Source organism: Podarcis pityusensis (genome assembly GCF_964106645.2).
Source record: "Podarcis pityusensis genome assembly, chromosome: Z".
In the NCBI taxonomy this organism is placed as follows: domain Eukaryota; kingdom Metazoa; phylum Chordata; class Lepidosauria; order Squamata; family Lacertidae; genus Podarcis; species Podarcis pityusensis.
In genome coordinates, this window is record NC_138044.1 from 19,308,308 (window position 1) to 19,324,733 (window position 16,426).

At 48.9% G+C, this 16,426-nt stretch overlaps 1 protein-coding gene across 7 annotated transcripts in view; it reads right to left on the reverse strand.

Annotated features, from left to right (window-relative positions):
- The window catches only part of EDA (ectodysplasin A), a 50,728-nt gene extending 36,361 nt beyond the window's left edge, over nt 1-14,367 (reverse strand). For 2 of the 7 annotated variants that reach the window (XM_080989925.1, XM_080989923.1), the window contains exon 1: nt 13,523-14,367. In XM_080989925.1, the coding sequence (XP_080846051.1) occupies nt 13,523-13,858 (336 nt within the window). In that variant the 5' untranslated portion in view covers nt 13,859-14,367. The remainder of the gene's footprint in view (nt 1-13,522) is intronic. The other 5 variants (XM_080989922.1, XM_080989921.1, XM_080989926.1 and 2 more) reach the window with 4 other exon arrangements.
- Nucleotides 14,368-16,426: the final 2,059 nt, after the last annotated feature.

The following is a 16,426-nucleotide window of genomic DNA, read 5'->3' on the forward strand; positions in this document are numbered from 1 at the left end:
AATGCAGGGCGTTCCTCCAGCAGGATAGCAAGTATTTCATATAAGAACAGCCTGCAGGATCAGGTATGGGGAACTATCCAATCCAGTATCCTCTTCTCACAGTGACTGACCAGATGCCTATTAGGGAAAACTCACAAGCAGGATTCAAGGACAAGGACAACTCTCTCCTCCTGCAGTTTCCAGCAAGTGGTATTCAGAAGCATTGCTGCTTCTGACCATGGAGGAGGAGCATAGCTACCATGGCTAACAGCCATCAATAGCCGAGCCCTCCATGAATTTGTCCAGTCTTCTTTTAAAGCCATCTAGGTTTGCGGCCAGCACTGCCTCCTGCAGTAGATAGTCCCATAGTTTAACTAAGCGCTGATGGTAATGAAACAGTTACTGAACACGTTATCAGTTTCTGGTGCAGATACAGCATAAATGAGACCTATGACTCCTGGCTGGGTCCACAAGCCGCAGTTACATTTCATTTATCTGAAGCCCAAGCTAATTCTGCACATCGACTCTCACCATCAACATCTGTGTCGTGAGAGATGTCTCAATACACTTTGAACTGTGCCGCGTCACCAGCCCTGGCAACCTTGGGGCGCTAATTCGAAGCAGTTCTTTAGGGATTTTTGCTTGCCATTTGTTGATATTTTTAGACTCCTCACAGTCTTCCTGCAACTGAAGGAACAACGAGCCACGGATTGATTTACTGCTTGAAAGCAAGTTGCTGTACCCCCCTCCCTTAATAACAGATTTAACAAATTTGTTCCACCTGCTCAATTATGCACCCTCGGCCTTTCTTGTGGTTTCACTGGAGTTTTTTGCAGCCTAAACCTCAAAGGGGCCTGAGCTCAGCAAACTTTGCACCGTGCCTGCCACTCATAATGAGCCCCACTGGAACGCTGCTTCAAATTACGGCTGAGGTTTCGCCTCTTGATTGATGCAAGAAGTCAGATTGCAAAGGCTGATAGGTGCGGCTGGCAAGTAGCATTCAGTTCTCCAGAACATTCATAGAATTTTAGGGCTGGAAGGGACCCCCAGAGGTTCATCTAGCCCAACCCCATTGTAATGCAGGACTCACAGGTAATGATTTTTCATAGAATCATGTTTTGAGCAGGCACCGAAAAGAATAGAGTGAGGGCTCCCTGCTTGATGTCAAAGGCAGGAAGCTCCAAAGTGCAGGTGCTGCCACACTAAATGACAGGTATTATGTGGCACCTATAACAATGTCACTGCTGCTGGTTGAAGCGGTTAAGTGGGCCTATATGGTATAAGACGGATTAAGTGGGCCTATATGGTATCTGGCAGGTACACTGGTCCCTTTAAAAGCACAAGGAGGACCAAGGAGGAGCAAGGAGCCGTCTTGCTGCAAGGGAAGGAGGTTGGCATTAAATTGTACAGTAGACAGTTGCTTGAGTAAGCAGATGGGGCTACAGCAGGGAACTTTAAGGATGGGCTCCTGGATAAGAATTAGCATGCGCTCCTATAATCAGCGGTGTATGGTGCACTCTGACCTGGTGCGCAGCTGGGAGGGAAAAGAGGGGGTTGACTGGGAGGAGAAGGTGTCGGAAGCTGAAGAGGTAACAGGGTTTAGTGACCAGGAAGAGGCTGTGGCAGAGAGTGGTCCAGAGGCAGAGGAAGGAGAAAAGGGGAGCCAGGAGATAGAGATGAGGCAGGCTGCTGAAGAAACCAAGGCATCTCCCCCTCCTGCTGCAACGTGGTCCCCCTTCCTCCTGTTCTCCCAGAACATGCAGAGAAATGAAGAGGGTGGAGCAACGAGAGACAAGAAGATAAAGCCTTGGGTTGCTGGGGGAGGAGCCTTAGGCATCGTGGGAACGTGGGGCAGTCCTTGCAACTGCCTCATCGAGGCAAGACCTACTGGGAAGAGTTGCTGCGATCACTAGGCCTGCACTAATTTATTTGAATTAAGAGTTGACTTCACTGACACTGGGTATTTTATTACTGACCTACTCTTGACTCTGGCTCATGACAGCCAATTAGTAATATAAAGAAGGAATACAAAAGGAGGTTCACCATAACCATCAGAAACACACTTTCCCCTCCACCTAGTTTGTGGTGTTAGGTCATCCATCATGGTTGCCAAGCCGATCTCCTTCCCATAACCTGAATGGACCACAGGACAGAGGCAGCAAAACCCTGGAATTGAGATGTGACCAAAATCTACTGAATGGAGAAAAAAATACTATTCTGTCAAGTCCTGCACAAATGTTCCTTGCTAAAAGTTTAGTTTGCAATTCCTGCATGATAAAGGACTGGACATGGTGGCCCTTGAGGTCCCTTCTAGCCCTACAATTCTATGATTCATTGGAAGTTTTTAAACATAGGTTGGATAACTACCTGTCAGGGAATCTTAGGCTGTGATTCCTGCATTGCAGAGGGTTGGACTAGATGAACCTTGTGGGTCCTTTCCAACCAACCCTACAATCCTATGCCTGTATGAGCATTATGTCTGTTTCGAGCAAGTTGCCATCGGCACCAGATAAATACTCTTTTGTAATGGGGCTGAGACAAGGCTCCTTGAGTCACTTGTTATGGAAAAACATGCACTGGTGTTTGACAGGTTTAGCTCAGATATTTTTTTCTGAAAGAATAGTTTAGACTCTCCTTGGAAATAGTAATAGCTGGCAAGCTCTCAGCAGAGCCCCTTGAGTTGGAGACACTGTTGATTCCAGAATTCATCTCCTGGATTAGATCCATGAAGCCCAAAGGCAGGAGAGTTTGCCAAAAATCAGAATAACTTTTATATGTTTAGTAACTCAGTATGTGACGCCTCTACAGCACTTTCTGTTGGAAGAATTGTGTTGCATTTTGCACACAAACTAGGACTGCATTGATCTTGCAATGCGGGTCACTATTGTGCCCTTTGGGTTATGTCTCGAGGGGCTGTCAAAGCAAAGGTCCAGGGAGAATTGATGCAGAGGGGCCGTAGCCCAGGTCTGGATCATCCAATTCTTAGAAACAGTTTTTGGGTATCTCAAGCACATTTGCCATAGTTAATAAACTACCAATATTCCCTGTGATTATCATTTATGGTGGGAATGTAAGTAGGTGCAAGATTTGGAAGGGATTTAATTTTGACAGAAATGATAAATAATACTAAAGAAACCCTTGTTTCTTGTTTAAAATTAATGTTAATAAATATGTTTTATGTCAAAAGAATTGGTTGTATATTTGATCTTAAGAGCACAAGTAGTCATTGAAACACAATGGAAAACATCACAAAACCTTACGCTGGATGCTTGGTACCACTCACTCTGAAATAAACTCTAGTGGAGAAGATTACATATAATTGGTTATTTTGACAAGGACTAGAACCTCCAGACACTTCGGGGGAAGGCTCTGGACATAGTGTATCTTGATTTCAGTACTGCTTTTGACAAAGTTCCCCATGACATTCTTGCAGAGAAGCTGGTAACTGTTAGGTGGATTTGTAACTGGTTAATTGACCAAACCCAAAGAGTGCTTACTAAAGGTTCCTAATCCTGGAAAAAAGTCCCAAGTAGGGTGTTACAGGGTTCTGTCCTGGGCCCGATGTTGTTCAACATCGTCTTTATAATGTGTGTGGACTAGAGTAACCAAGATGATAAAGGAAACAAAACCTGTTTTTATCTTTTGCAGGTCTGTCGTAACTGAAAGAATGAGTATACGTACCCCTTACTTCTATAGTTGCCCTATTGCCTATTTAGCATGCTCTACTTATGTATGTAGGTGCTTTTATCTTATGCCGGCCTATGACCATAATACAGATTCTTCTTTTTCAAGCCTTAGGAGGAACAGTGGAGGGATTTGGGTATGCTTAGCCTGGATAGGAGGACTCTGAGAGGAGATGTTATACCTAAAGGGCTTTCAAATCGAAGACAGAGCAAGCTTGTTTTCTCCTGCTCCAGAAGGACCTGAAACAATGGCTTCCAGTTACAAGAAAGGAGATTCTGACTAAATGTCAGGAAGAGCTTTCTGATGGTAAGAACTGTGGAACAAACTCGGAAGATGGTAGACTCTCCCTCCTTGAAGGTTTTTAAGCATAGGTTGGATGGCCACCTGCCACATATGATCTAGTAGAGACTTCTGCATTGCAGGGGGTTGGACTAGACAACCCTCAGGGCCACTTCAACTCCTCTATGATTCTAAGAACTATGGAACTCATGATCAAAGGAGGCAGTGATGGCAGCCAACCAAGATGGCTTTAAAAGAGAAATAGACAAATTCATGGAGGGCTATCCATGGCTACCAGCTTTTACAGTTATAGCTGTGCTTCTGAATACCAGTTGCAGAGAACCACAGGAGGGGAAAGTGCTGCTATTGTGCTCAAATCCTGCCTGTGGGTTTCCATCTGAGGTATCTGGTTGGCCACTGTGAGAACATGATTATGTAGATGGTCCATTGGCCTGATCCAGCGGGCACATCTTATGTTATATACTCCTCCTGTCCCATCATTTTATGAATGCCTTTCACCTGTGGTGGCTGGCAAGACAGTGGCAGCCACACCTGGATCAGGAGAGCTCGGCTGCAGTGGTCCAGCTATTGGAGACTATGAAGCTGGGAATTCCACTTTGTCTGGAATGCTGCAGACTGATACTGTCAACAGAGCATACCTTCTGTTTAGAGGCCTAACTGGCTGTGATTTGCCACCAAGCCAGATTTCATACAATTTATAGTGCTTCCAAGTCCTATCCCAGAAAGGTGGCCCAGCAGGATACCATGGTTGTTGGTATTGAAAGCTACCAAAAGCTCCAGCAGAACCAACAGGGACATGCTTCCCATGTCCAGTTCTCAAGATGACCAAAGCCATCTCTGTCCCATAACCAGGTCTGAAACCAAATTGAAATGGATCTAGATAATCTGTCTCCTCCGGAAACCCCCGGAACTGAGATGATACGCTCCAGTAAGTTGCCCAGAAGTGGGATATTGGAGACTGGCCAATATTTATCCAATGCAGTGGGATTCAGGGAGGGCTTTTTCAGTAGAGGTCTTATAGCTGCCTCCTTTAGGAACACTGCATCCTTGCCTAGTTGTAAGGAGGCTGTGACCACTCCCCTCACCCACTTTTGATGAGCCAGGAAAGGTACAGATGTGTTTGCTCTCACACTTCCAGGATCCTGCCCACATCCACAAATCGAAAAGTATCTATTAACACTGGACGAGCAGGGGCCAAGGTTACATGCATATCTACTCTAGCATCCAAGTCAGAACAGAGCCAAGCAATCTTCTCAGTGAACTGCTGAGCAAATTGTTCACAGCGAGCCATCGAGTGGTCTAAATTCTCCTCATGTGGGCCAGAGTGTAAAATACCCCTGACCATCCAAAACAGTTTTACTGGATGGCTCCTCGCTGATGCAATGGTGGCAGAGGAAAAGATTTATTTGATGCCACAATGCCATACAAAATAGGCCTTCAAATCGCCTGTGTTTGTTCGGACTCATTCAGAGTTCCCGCCAAAATCACCTCACATACTGCATGATCACCAGCTCCCTAGAGAACCATGGGCCTGTTTGCCACCCAGGTCATTTCTCCATCCCAAAGGTCTACCAGAGCTTGAAATAAGGTGAGTGTATGTCCGGATTTCCCCCGGATACGTTCTCTTTTTAAACTTTAAAATTTCTGCCCAGGTGGATTTTTAAAATAATGCAAAATGCCCAGATTTTTTCCTGCTGCCTGAGTACATCTGGTCTATGCTGTCCAGGAGGCCGCTGATGGCGGCTGCTCTGGGACGAAGAATGGGCACGCAGTGTCCAGTGGTGGTGGTGCTACTGCTGCTTTGGAGAGCTCTGCAGCTTTATCATAGGCAGGTGCCGAAGTGGCAGAAGAAACTCTGGCAGCCGAGGCAGCGGCTTGCAAGCAGCAGCAGTAGAGAGCAAGCAAGCGAGCAAGCATGGTGGGATGGGGCTTTCAAAATCGAGCGTGAGACATCCAAGGCCTTGCTTGCTGGGAAAGACGCCCGCGTTGGGCATGGGTGGAACTACCTTTATTGAAGGAAAAGAAAAGAAGAAGTGAGGGGAGGGTGCCACTGCCGCATGCCCCCACTTTCCTGTGGGTGTGCTCAGGAAATTGGGTTTTTCCAGCAGAGCTGAAGTGAGTAAGTCTTACTAACTTCGCTGCACCTAATGCCACACATGGGCACGAAAAGCACCCCTGCCGTTACAACACTGATTGGATCGTGAATGTTTAATCAGTGGTTTCCCCATGCTGCTTCCTTTACCCAAATAGTCTCGCTTTTGAAATGGTGTGGTGGTTGGCTGGAAGACTAAGGTGGGGAGGCTTAGACGTGAGGCTTTTGCCCCAGTCGAAAGTCAGCAGGAAAGCACGGCATATTTGGACTGTGTGGCAGGGTGTGTGTACCAAAACGAAGCTATACCTTTCAAATCGGCCAAAGAGGATTTAAAATGTAGGTTGGCTGCTGTTGGGTAAAACTGTCTAATGTTTATTTGTCGGGGGGGGGGGAGGCAGGGAGAGAACGGAAGGCGGCCGGGGGGGGGTATTGAGGAGAGTATGGTGTATGCAAATAGGCGGAAAGGTAAGGCCCTAAATGCCTACCGCATCCAGGTGATGCATCATGCAGCCGTGCAGTGATGAGGGAGGGAGGTGGTGCGTTTCAGAAGAGTCCTTGCCCCGCTCTAGGCCCCAGTGCAAATGTGCCTTTGTTTTAATCAGGCTCTTGCCAAATTTTGCTTTCCTTTCTTAAAAAAAAAAATAATCATCACGTCTTCTCTCCCCCCACCCTGCCTAACCCAGCCAAATGTGGCATGTGAGACAAGTCCGCCACTCGCCCTCTCCTGCAGCGGCTCCAGGTCTCCTTGGCTCTGTTCTCCTCAAGTGCCTCTCTCCTTGCGCAGTGGCTTAATGGCAGGCACACCCTGCTTCCCCCCACCTGCATCTGCAAACCTGACAACCGCCTGTAAACATGGGGATTGAAAACTGTGTCCCACCAATGTCAGCTTGTAGCTGCTGCCCCCTCTGCCCTGCCTGCCCTTCTCTTCTGTTCGCCAGCCCCCTACCCCTCACCCCACAAGCACACGCTCATGTATTTCTTTTGCTACCTGATAGCCAGAGGAGGAAGAGGTCTCAATCTCATCGGAATAATGGTTGAGCTGAGTTTTATGAGCAAAATGTTTGCCATTTTAAGGCACATTTAATGTGCACATCCCCCTTAATGAGCTTTCAGCTTTAAAAATATTTGTCATGTAATTTGTTTGTAATGCTTTTTCTGTTTCTGGGAATTGATTAAAACCTGCCTGAACATTATTTTTTTATAGGCAGACTTAACATATTAATGGCTGCCACTGAACTGAGTGGGCTATATTAGTAATTCTTAACCACTGCAGTGCTTGTTTTGCGGGCTGGTTGGCCTGGCAGGGGTTATTAACGTTGAGAGCTAATTCCCCAGTAAAAGGTAAAGGAACCCTGGATGGTTAATCTGGCCCCTGTGGCAGTTTATTTCCTAGGGTAAAATCCTAAAAAAAAAAAAAACCCTCAACAACTTTGGGGTAAAAATCATAAAAAAGCTCAACAACTTCAATCCTAAAAAAAGGTTAACAACTTTGGTCGGCCCTTACAGCCCTTCACTTCATCAAATCTGGCCCTCTTTGAGAAAAGCTTGGACACCACTGGTAAGGCGACCAAGGGGTGTGGTGCTCATCTAACTTTAGGCCAAGGGAGCCGGTGTGTGTCCACAGACAGCTTTCCAGGTAATGTGGCCAGCATGACTAAACTGCTTCTGGCGCAACAGGGCATCGTGATGTGTGCCAGAGCACATGGTCATAAGGCAAATGTGTCCTCTTTTTTTGCTTGTCAAAATATGGCAACCCTACTTCAAAAAAAATGCCTGCCAAGGAAATAGGAAACTCCCCAAGAGCCACTATCGTAGTTGGTCCCCCACCACTGCAGAGGTTGAGTTCCAGTGAGTCTACACTCCACCGGGTAGTGATCTGACCATGACAATGGAACTATAGAAAGTTCCTCCACTCTTAAGGTTACCACCAACCAATTCAGGACAGGAAAACCAAATCCAGACTGTGCCCTGCAGCATGGACCGGGCCAGAAATTATTTGGGCCAGACCCATGGTTGCCATGGCAGACATGGAATCCTGAGCCACTCCTGATGCACCAAGTTATGTAAAGCAGACATGCATGTTAATATAATTTTTAAAATAATATATATTTTAAACTGCTGGTTTTATTCACATTTTGATTTTTTTTTAAGGAATACTTGATTTTAACTTCTTTTTTATTGATTATTTTAATGTATGTTTTGCATAAACTGCTTAGAGGTTTTTACAATTAGGTAGCGTACAAATTCTGAAAAGATGCACGGGGTGCTCTGCTCTCTGAAAAGATGCAAGAGGTGCTCTGGAAGAACTGTTTACAGATTTACTGTCAGTTTTAATAGACATGATATATGCAACTTAGCCTGTGGGTATTTCTTACAAAACTTGGCAATGGTCCATATACTATAAGCAAACAGAGGAAAACACCAGGGGAAGCTCTTAAGTGGCAAATTGGATGGGTTTTATCCTTTTGCTTATGAAGGTGCTTAAGAACATTATATCCCTGCATGATAAACCCACAAGCTCTTATTAGCTTGAAATTTGCTTGGCGTTTATTTGTTTATTTATTAGCATTTCTATTCTATCCTTTCATCTCCAAAGAGCCCAAGGTGGCATCCAGGGTTCTCTCTTCCTCCTCATTTGATCCCCACAACAACCATGCTGTGACAGGTGTTAGAAACTCAGATAGAGAAGCAAGGCGCCAAATGTCTCGTTAAACCAAGGTTGCAGTCGCCAAAACGGAATGTCTAGTTGCCATTTGTAGGAATGACAGCTCTAAGGTCTTACTTTTCGAATAATGACTGTGATTGATTCTCAGTTAAATATCTGGCTAGTTCAGAAGAGCTAGGTAAAGAGCTTTGAGAACTTAAACAAGAAAAGTCTCTTGAACCAGGGATAGTCCACATATACTTTGGCCTATTCCAGAAATTCATTCTGATTGTGCAGATGCAATATAACTGATAAGCGTTCTACAGGATGGGGTATTAGTGTGTGAAAACACAAGATCCAATGATTCCCAGAGGGTGAAGATGTCAGGCACCATCCTGGCACCCAGGCAACTTCACGTGGTCGCAAATGGTTGAAAGCCAGGTGCAAAGTGCGCCTAGCAAATTTCAAACACTGGCTGTGAGGTAGGTTAGGCTGAGAGGCAGTGACTACCCCCAAGCTCACCTAGTAGGCTTCATAGTTGAGCCTAGCCTACCTCACAGGTTTGTTTTGAGGATTGGATGGGGAGGGGAGAATAATGCTCACTACCTTGAGCTCCTTAGAGAAAAAAGGTGGTATGTAAATGCAAATAAATAAAATAAGATAATGGATTATGAGTGGAAGCCAGGGGAACACAGACACAGGGAGCTTCAGTTTCCAAAATAAAGCAGTGCTTATATATCCATTGTCTACCTGCAGAGTGATATGCAGAATGCAGACTTATTTCATGGATCAGGGCAGGACCAGGACAATTTGTCAAGGGCCGGTCAGTCTTACCATGAGACTCCTTGTCATTTGCAGCTTCTATATGAATTGCTGTGCTTACGTCAAATTATGAACAAGAGGAAAGAGCTGTAGTCTCCAACACACCCCAGAGGGGGGCAATTTAATTTTTAAGGCGGGCAATTTGATTTTTAAGGCGGGCAATTTGAGAATGAGTTATTAACAGTGAATGACCTTTTAAGCTTCCTCTACATGAATAGGAGTTCATTTTTTGAATAATAAGAATTATATGTCACAGAGAGGAGACACCAGGATTTTAGTGATGCTTACATGGGGCATGGTCAAACAAAGTTGGGAACCACTGGGTTAGAGTTAGTGTGGCATAATAGTTAGAGTGTCAGACAAGAACCTAGGAAAGACCAGAGTTCAGATCCGCACGCAACTATGAAGCTCAGTGGGAGTAACCTTGGGGGCCAGTCACCGACTCTCTCAGCATAACCTACCTCACAAAGTTGTTGTGGAGATTAAATGAAATGAGGAGAACCATGTTTGCCACCTTGAGCCCCTTGGAGAAAAAGTCAGGATATAAATGCAACAAATAAATCATGTCATTAAAAAAACACAGCTTCTTGTTATTCCAGAGCAGTGGTTTTCAACCAGTGTGTCGTAGCACCCTGGGGTTCCTTGAATGATGGTCAGGGGTGCCACGGGCAACACTGCCCTCTGTCCCTCTTTCCTCCCCTCCCTCCTCTGATGCCCTCTTGCACATCTGCCTCCCAAAGACTTGTGTGGCTGTTTGCTGCAGCAGCCCTGGCTATAAGCTCCACAGGTGAATGGTGCCTCTGGGGCTGGCCAGGGGGTGCTGGCTGCCAGGAGCTGAGGCTGCCTCGGAGTAAGAAGCAAGTGGGTGAGGGAGCCCAGCCAACCAGTCATCTGTCAGCCCTGGCTGTTGGAAATGGGCGGACAAGTGGGAGGCCGGGCAGGCAGGCAAGCAAGCAAGCAGCGCACTGGCTTTTCTTGTGCTGGCTGTATACAATCCCTGCCTCAGAGCTGAGTGCCCGGTGCTCAAGAGGAGTCCTTCCACCATGCAGGCCCGGCAGCGATCCCTGTTGCCTCCCAAGGTGAGTTAAGGTGCAAGTCTCATGTTCACCTTTGGCCAGTGTCTATCAGGCCACTAAGTCTGGGGGTATCCTCTTTCCAGGCCCCTATGGGGCGACATGAGGATGCACATCTTTTTGGGGGGTGCTGCTGCCCAATGAGAGAGGAGTGGAGGCTGAGGGAATGCTCCACAAGGGAGGGTGTTTTAAAGGGTATGGGGCTGCCTGCTCTACAGGCAAGGGTCACTCAGCAGCCAAGGGGAGACCTTCTGCCATGCAGGCCCGGTGGCACCCAAGGTGAGATGCAGGCCTCATGTTCACCTTTGGCCAGTCTCTGCTGGGCTGCTAAGGCTGGAGGCATCCTCTTCCCAGGCCCCTGGGGGACACCGTGTGAGCTCTCTTTGGGGCAGGGGAGCAGCTCAGAGGCGGCAGCAGTGGCTGCCCTGAGGACTCCCAAGGAGAGGGGAGAGGAGAAGAGGCTAAGAGAACACTCCACCACAAGGGAGGGTGTTCAAAAAAGGGTGAGAGGCTGCCAGCTCTGCAGGCAAAGGGTGACATAACTGGGCTTCTGAGCCCCACATGGGAGCCGCACAAAGAATGCAGTTGGTCAAGGGAGCCAAGACCTCAAAAAGGTTGAAAACTTTTGTTCCAAAGCATTGGATCTTCAGCTGGGAGGTTAGGAGACACTAGCAGTTTGTGGCCTGATGCAAGGTAATTTGCAACAGGAGCCCTACCACCTTGCGGACATAGAGTAAAAAGAAGGTCCAGAAATGCATGTTTGGATTAAAAGTGGGTCCTGGTTTTGAAAAGGTTGAATATACTGCCAGATGACTGCATACAACTCTGCTGACCATAGTGGTAAATTTCTTCACCCATTTTTAAAATACGGATAGCTCTTTTTAAGTATCAAATCATACCTACAGTTACAGTTTATTACAGCAAACAAAGGAGCCCCCTTCAGATCTAGGCTAAAACATGTTACTTTAAATGGGGGGGGGCGGGGAGAGATTAGATAGATAATACAGTGGTACCTCAGGTTACATATGCTTCAGGTTACAGACTCCGCTAACCCAGAAATATTACCTTGGGTTAAGAACTTTGCTTCAGGATGAGAACAGAAATTGTGTTCCGGCGGTGCAGCAGCAGGCCCCATTAGCTAAAGTGGTGCTTCAGGTTAAGAACAGTTTCAGGTTAAGAACGGACCTCTGGAACAAATTAAGTACGTAACCCAAGGTACCACTTTATAAGAGCATTAGAAGAATCTGGCTGTTTGATTAGGCCAGTGGCCCATCTAGTCCAGCATCCTGTTCTCACAGTGGCAAAATGCCCATAAGAACCCAGGGATCTAAATAGACTGTCTCTGAACCTGACGTTTCCATAAAAGCATTAGCAGAGCCCTCCTGGATGAGACCGAAGGGGACCCATCCGGTCCAGCATCCTGTTTTCACAGTGTCCAAACAGACACCTCAATGGGAAATTTGTGCAGGATTCCAGCACAAAAAGAATAATCCTTTTAAAAATAAGTGTTAGATGGGGCTATTTGTCTTAAAATGCAACAACTTCTTCAGATCAGATCAGAAGAAATCAGAGTAACAGCCTGAAAGAACAGCAGCTGCCCATAACTATTCATTTGGTCTTTACCAGGAACCCAAAGTTACTGCTCACATTTGGGAAGACTTAAGGCATTTTTAAAGAACAACAATGAAAAGTTCATTGAGTACAGAAGAAAGAAACTGACCCAGTCAGTTCATTTGGGCAAACAGAGCAGGATCCTCCTCAAAAGCTGAAAACAGGCATCTATTTCATGGCCAGTCTTTGCCAAGCACACAATTAATTAGCACAGCCTGGAAGTTGGTGGTGTTTTGCAACTGGAAACCATAAATTGCAATGTCTCATATTGGTATAATTATTGGGGGTGGTGTGGATAGAATGCCTCACCACCACCACCATCACAATGTTCACATTCACATGGGTGACACAATTACTTGTAGAACCTTAGAATTGTAGAGTTGGCTAAAAGGGTCATCTATAGTCCAATCCACTACAGTGCAGGAATCTCAACTGAAGCATCCATGACGTATGACCTATGTCCTATGACCATCTGACTTCTGCTTAAAAACCTCCAGCAAAAGAGTCTGCCAACTTCTTCAGAGGGAGTCTCTGTTCCACTATTGATGGCTCTTACCATCAGATGGCAGGGGTGCCAATTTGAATAAAATCTGGGGGACAGGTAAGCCCCGGCCCAAATAATTGATCACATCATTTGAATGGCAATTAGGGCAATTAGGCCCTACAACTTAGGGGCAAAGGGCTAGACCCCTCAAATATTTTATGGGGGGTGCAAATTGACCCTGGCCCCTAGGAGTTGGCTCCTTTGTCAGAAAGTAGTGTTTAGTCGAAATTTCCTTTCTTGTAATCTCAATGCAATGAATCACAGACACTCACTTGCTTATGTGCTAAACTCAGCAAACGAGCGCTCTCCTCGGGAGAAGGTGGCATCGTCTCCTCCTTCACTGGAGGCTTTTAAACAGAGATCGGACAGCGTCTGTCCGGGACCTTTTAATTTTGAGTCCTGCATTGCAAGGGTGCTGGACTAGATGATCCTGCGGGGCTCCCTGCAACTCCACAAAAGTTACTGCCTGCTCTACGAAGACGCCGCCCCGCCATCGCCGCCGCCACAAGGCGGGCTGCCAAACCATGATCTCCCTGAGGGTTGTTGGGGCCAACAGCGGCCTCCCGCTTCCCCATCCCTCTTCAGCTCTGGACCTGCGACCCTCCCGCCCTCGGACTCCAACTCCCGTCAGTCCCCGCCGTGGCGGCCAGGGACCAGGGACGCTGGGAGCTGGAGTCTGGCAGCCCCCTTTGCAGGGGCGAGAGCGCGCCGCAGGGCCCCCGTGCAGCCCCTCCAGCGCCACCTGCGCCCCACCAACCAACCGCCGGACCCACCTGCTGCTGCTGCCGCTGCCTGCCGGACTCTTGGGCGAAGCGGTGCTTGGGCCGGCCGGGACCGGAGACCTCGCCCGCCGCCCCCCCGTCCTCGTCGTCTGCGGTCCGCGCGGCGCTGCTCTGCCTTGGCGGCCAGGCGGCCTCCGCCTCCCGGCGGCGCAGCTCGGAGCGCAGCTCAAGATAGCAGCCGAGCGTGAGGAGGTGCAGCGCCAGCGAGAGCGCGAAGAAGCCCGACAGCGCCCGCCCCACGCCCCTCCGGGCCCCGCCGCAGGAGCCGCAGCCGCTCCCGCCGCCACCTCGGCCTCCTCCTCCTCCGGCTTGCGGCTCTGAGCCCATGGCGCCGGCCCCTGGGGGCGCTACTGCGGCCTGCCCATCCCGGCTGCGGCCCTCCTGCTCCTCCGTGGCTGGGTGCCTGGCTGAGCGGCCGGCCGGGGCTGAGCGCGGCTGTCTCCGCCTCCCTCGACGGCCGCTCGGGGCGTCGGGGCTCCGGAGGCGGGGGCGGGGGCGGAGCCGGGGGGTGGAGCCTCCTCTGCGCCGGAGGGGGGCCCGAGGGGCCGCTTTGTGAGGGGCCCAGGGGTCGCAGCTCCCGCTGGGCTCCCCTTCGCCGGAGCCTTCTGAGCGGGCAGTCTGCTGGGGGCGCTGCAGCCAGATGGCCCTGCCTACTGCTGCCTACACTGGCTGGCAGCAGCGGCGCTCCGGCTTTCCAGGCGAGAGGACTCCTCCAGCCCTTGCCTGCAGCTGCCTTCGCGTACTGAGCCCTAGTGAAACCTTCTTACGAGGCTGCTGCTCAGCCGCAAGGGCCGCCCCCTCAGCGGTTGGAGGGCTGCCGCCAGACCGCCCCCGAGCCGGAGTCTGCCCACGACCCCCTTCGCTCCCGCACCTCTTGCTGCCAGGCGTGCGGGGAAGTTGCGATGCTGGGGTGAACCCAGGCGCCTTTTGAGGGACGGCAGCGCCTCCTTGGGGCTCATCCCCTCCTCCCTTACGTTAAGGGGAAAGTCGACTCCTCTGATCCGATGCCCTCTTCAGGAGTGAGACAGAGACGAACTCTTCCAACAATGGGAGAGCAGAATAGAATCATCTCCTCGGGCAGAATAAGAGCGGAGGTGCAGCCTCTCCCGTTTTTCCGGCTTAGGAACATAAGTAGAGCCTGCTGCATCAGGCCAAAGGGGACCGGCTAGCCCAGCATCCTTGTCCTCCCAGTGCCCTTTATGGGAAACCAGCAAGCACAATTCCAGCACGTGAGCACTTTCACCTCCTCGTGCAGTTTCCAGCAATTGGGATTCAGAGCATTGTTGCATCTGACCACGTAGGCAAGGCATAGCGTTATAGATTTGGGTTTAAAATAATAAATGGTAGGATTTTGATGATTTGGGATGTGGAGGAAGAAATACAAACTGCAAAGGAATTCCTGGGCTAACCTACGCAAAATGACTTGGTCAAGCTAGGGCCATTAAGAAACAATAGAGGGCCTTTGAGGGCCATTGGTAATGCTAGAGCAGGGGTCTGCAACCTTTAATACAAAAAGAGCCACTTGGACCCGTTTCCGAAGAGAAAAAAAACTGGGAGCCGCAAAACTTGTCATTATAAAAATAACTTTTTTGTCACTTTTTTAATTATTTCTTTGTTTGACCCCTCAGAATTACTCCTCCTCATAGAAATAAACGTTAAATTAACAAGTTACCTTTTTGTGTGTGTGTGTTCTTCACTCCCCTTCAAAACAGTGACCAGCGTACATTCCCCCTTTCAATGCAGTGACCAGCGTACATGATCCTTACAATGTGGCGGGCGGGCGGGCAGGAAGGTGACGTCGGGACGGTGCGTGACTAACGCACGCACCGCCCCCATGCGACGTCACAGCCAGTACAGCGCCGGCCACAGTGGGGAGTGTCGGGGCGCACAATGCGCCTCCTCCCCTCGCTAGTATCCGCCCCGGAGCCGTGGCAAAGGTGTAAAAGAGCCACATGCGGCTCCGGAGCCGCGGGTTGCAGACCCCTGTGCTAGAGTATTGTCCTTACCCCCTGCCCTGAGGTGTGAACAGAGACAGGGATTTGGAAGGTTGCCAGGGTAACTGTGTCTTTGAGTTGACAGGAAAAGGGAGTCTGGAAGCAAGGGGTTCTGGGAAAGAGAAGAAGGAAGAGAGACTGAGATCCATCTTTGGGCAGCCTGGCTGCAGAACTCACTGGGAGAGATGCCTTGGGCTCCATAGCTTCACTGCTGTGGGGGACAAGCCCCTTCTGCAATGACCATGCCGTAAGATCTGGACTCCCTCCCTGCAGACTGAAGGTGTAAATAGGTGAATAAAACATATTTCTTACACTGACGACAGTCTCCACGGTGCCTCAATTATCCAAAGGACCACAGACCCTGGGTGGGTGCCTGGAACACCACAGGCTTTTGCCGCCACTTGGCAGCAAGGCGAGGGGAGGCACCCAACTTTTGTAACAATAGCAACTGTGGGGAGCAGCCATTGATGGCCTTCTCTTCCACAAACTTGTCTCATCCTCTGTTAAAGTCATCTAAGTTGGTGGCCATCACTGCCTCCTGTGGTAGGGAGTTCCATAGGTTAACTTTGCACTGCATCAAGAAGGACTTCCTTTTTTGTGCCCTGAATCTCCCAACATACAACTTCACGGGATGCCCATAGGTTCTTCTGTTATGAGATTGGAGGGGAGGAGCTTTTCTGTCTCTGCCTTCTCTATGCCATGCATAATTTTCCACACTTCTATCATATCATCTATTACTGTACTTGCTTTTTCTCCAAACTAGGTAGAGGGTAAAGGGACCCCTGACCATTAGGTCCAGTCGTGACCGACTCTGGGGTTGCGGCGCTCATCTTGCTTTATTGGCCAAGGGAGCCGGCATACAGCTTCCGGGTCATGTGGCCAGCATGACTAAGCCGCTTCT